General features: G+C 32.5%; 1 protein-coding gene across 1 annotated transcript; it reads right to left on the bottom strand.

The window, feature by feature from the left end:
* Window positions 1-545: 545 nt before the first annotated feature.
* LOC125494995 (protein BIG GRAIN 1-like B) lies at window positions 546-2,257 on the bottom strand. The gene has a single exon (XM_048639098.2). The coding sequence runs from the start codon at window positions 2,003-2,005 to the stop codon at window positions 785-787; it is 1,221 nt and encodes a 406-aa protein (XP_048495055.1). The 5' UTR covers window positions 2,006-2,257; the 3' UTR covers window positions 546-784.
* Between the last annotated feature and the right edge of the window lie 1,041 nt (window positions 2,258-3,298).

Below are 3,298 nucleotides of genomic sequence, written 5' to 3' on the forward strand. Positions count from 1 at the left end.
CTATGAGTGTGTCTCTCGTGTCTTGTCGTGTCGTGCCAATGGCGGGCTTATGCTAGGGGGGTCAACTCACGCCGTTTCAAGCTGTCCCTCGTACCGACCCGACCCATGCCCAGTTCAACCTACCTAAATGAAGTTCTTTTTTTATCTTTGTGGAAACTGGGAAGTAACAATTTTCACCCACTATTCTATTAATACTGGGTAATGTACAAGATATTTTTTAAAAAAAGCAAGATGAAAGAGAGTAAGAGACTCACTTGAGCGGATAAGGGGAAATCCGAGTCCCATGATATTTGATCCATAAACCTCAGGAATATGAGGTGGGAAACGATGCAACTACTCCACCAAAACTATAGATCATAATGTACAAGACATTTATGTACAACTATAGATCGTAATGTACAAGACAATTATGTATAACTATAGATCATAATGCACAAGACGTTTATGTATAACTAGAGATCATAATGTACAAGACATTTATGTATAACTAGGGATCATTTAAGCTTAAAAATCGATTAACACTTAATTATATTTACTATATACACTTCCATCACTAAAATGATATTTTTCTCATTCCCTTCAAGAAAGTTTAATTAGGTCAAATCTACAAATTACAAATACGTTAGTGAAAATTTTCTACCACAATTATCCAAAAAAAAGAACGTAAACACAAACCAAACACAACCCAAAAAAAAAAATGCTACTTGAACAACAAAAGAATGCTGTACTCGAATTATTTTCTGCCTACATTTCTCCCCCCACTAATTCACTAAATTAACAAAAACTACACAATTTTGTTATCAAATTGAGTACTCTCATAAACAGGCAATTCATTTCCAATAAGTGAAAGATGATCTAACTCAAATAAATCGGAACTCGAACAACTAAACCCACCATCATCATCATCTTCATCTTCATTTTGATCATAATTTACACCTTGATTATCACCATAATTATCATCATTATCATTAGATTTATTCAATCTAGCATCCCAATACCCACTTAATAAATCCAAAGCAACTTCTTCAAGCTTCTTCTGTTGTTGTAACTTATGATTTTCTCTCTCCAACCCATTAAATTTCTTCAATTCTTCATACCTTTTTGATAATGATCTCCCCATTTTTGTGTTCAAATGATTTCCACTTTTCTCTTCTCTCAACGATTTATATCCACACGCTTGAGAATCATCATCAACAATAACACTCACAGGACAAAATCTGACAGTTCGTTTACTCCCATCATCTTGGAACTTCTTAGTTTTACTCAAACAAGATCTTGAAAATGAACAAGCTGAAGAACAAGTTGAAGAAGATGTAGTTCTACTTTCCTCTGTTTTTTTACCCTGTTTTGTAATAATGGTGCTTTTTTTGCTGTTTTTACCGTCTTTTGTGAATAATGAGTTGATAAAACTGGTTAATCTTACACCAGGTGAAATGGGTTGTTTCAAATTCTTGAGATTTGAGTAAAAGTTAGCTGCTTTTGATCTATTTTTGATAAAATCTGCATCTTTTTCTTCTTCTTCACTAAATTGGTTGAGAAATTTTGACTCAATTGTGCGAGTTTTGATTGGTTTAGGTCTAGGAGGAGCAAAACAAGTTACTTTAGGTTTTTGTTTGGGGTGAGAAAAAACAGAGTATTCAATTTCAGAAGAAGAAGAAGAGGTAGAATTAGTAGTACTACTACTGAAAAATAAAGCATCTTGTAAATCAAATTCTTCAATTAAAGTTGTTGATGATGATCTTGAACTTGATTTTCTCTCTCCTCTAGCAATGACTTTGTTGGTAACTTTTTTATCCATCCATTTCTCAACCAAACACGCCCTTCTAAGACTGGACATTTTGTCATCTTGAGGTGTTGTTTTTTTGGGTGTTTTTGGTTTGAAATCTTCATTTTGGTGAGATTTAGAGTGATGATGGGTTTTGAATTTGTTGAAAAAAGAGGATTTGGGATCATATTGATGTGAAGAATGCTTAAGTTTGGAATTCTCATACTCCCAATTATACATTATATTTTGTTATGCTGTGTTTGGTTTCCTCTGTAGCTAAAAGAAACAAAACAGAACAGGGGAATATGGAAAAAGAAGACAAAAGGTGTTGATTTTGTGGGTTAGGAATATGATTTAGTGAAGAAAGAACAACAAAATTATAGGAGAGAGAAAGAGAAGAAGAGGAAAGGATGAGAGGAGAGAGAGAGAGTATTAAAAAGAAGAGCATACGCGTGCATGTTAAGGGTGAAAATTTTGGTTAGTGCCAGTTTGTCATTGGAAAGAAAGGAGGGACTAGGGAGTTGGGAAGAGGGAGCATCTTAAAAATTTGGAGCAGCAAAAGCAGCAACATTTTCCGATTGCGACGGTTTTACCATAATGCTGTCTCACTAGTCAGTATCTATTACCACATCCGTCTCACGATACATGTATCATTTTTCATTTTTGAGTATTACTTCCTCTGTTTTTAAATAAGTGCAACACTTTTTGTTTTTACATTTGTCATGCATTATTTTAATCATTAATATCTTCAATTATCAATAAGTAAAAATTATAAAAAATTGATATTAAAAAAATTTACATTCAGACGAATCTAACAAGATCCCACATGACTATGTTTTTCCTAAAATGTAAATCACCAAAGCTAATTAAAGTTTAAACTGTGAATAGTAAACACTATGCAAATGTTACACTTATTTAGAAATGGAGGAAGTATTATTCGTCAATTAAACTTTCATATTTTTGCGAGAAACTACCTTATAAAAAAATTGTTGTCCCAAACTACCTTACTTTTACAATTTTGTTGTAAACAGCTACCTTATGCAGGTTTTCGGTGTTGACTTTTGTTTTTTCCGGTTTTTTAATGTCACGTTATATCACTTGACCTCTTCAAACCCTTTTCCGGAAAATGGTAAATTTGGCAGGAAATTATAAAGTGGTTCATGTTCACAATCGGAAGTATTTTATAAGGTCATTTTTGACAAAAATAAATTTATTAAGTCCTTCCCCACAAAACTTGTATTTTATTAGGTCCCTTCTGACAAAAAATCCTTTTTTATTAATATTCTATATCAAGTGAGCTATTATTTTCGTTTAAGCTAGTTTTTAAGTGGGCCTCATTATCTCAATAAGTTAGATATTATCGTATCTAAGGTGTTGTTTGGTTGATATGAAAATCATGGGAAATCTAATTTTCTATGAAGTGGAAAACAATAGAATTAGTATTGTTTGACAAAAACATGAAGAGTCGTATAAAATGTTTTACTCCCCACAAAATAAAGGAAGTTATTTACCTGAATCTCCTAAATAAGTAAA

The sequence above is a fragment of the Beta vulgaris genome, chromosome 2, assembly GCF_026745355.1.
Source record: "Beta vulgaris subsp. vulgaris cultivar EL10 chromosome 2, EL10.2, whole genome shotgun sequence".
NCBI lineage: Eukaryota > Viridiplantae > Streptophyta > Magnoliopsida > Caryophyllales > Amaranthaceae > Beta > Beta vulgaris.

Excerpts from the sequence above, each read along its gene's own strand:
- LOC125494995 (XM_048639098.2), bottom strand. The coding sequence starts at position 2,005 with ATGTATAATTGGGAGTATGAGAATTCCAAACTTAAGCATTCTTCACAT.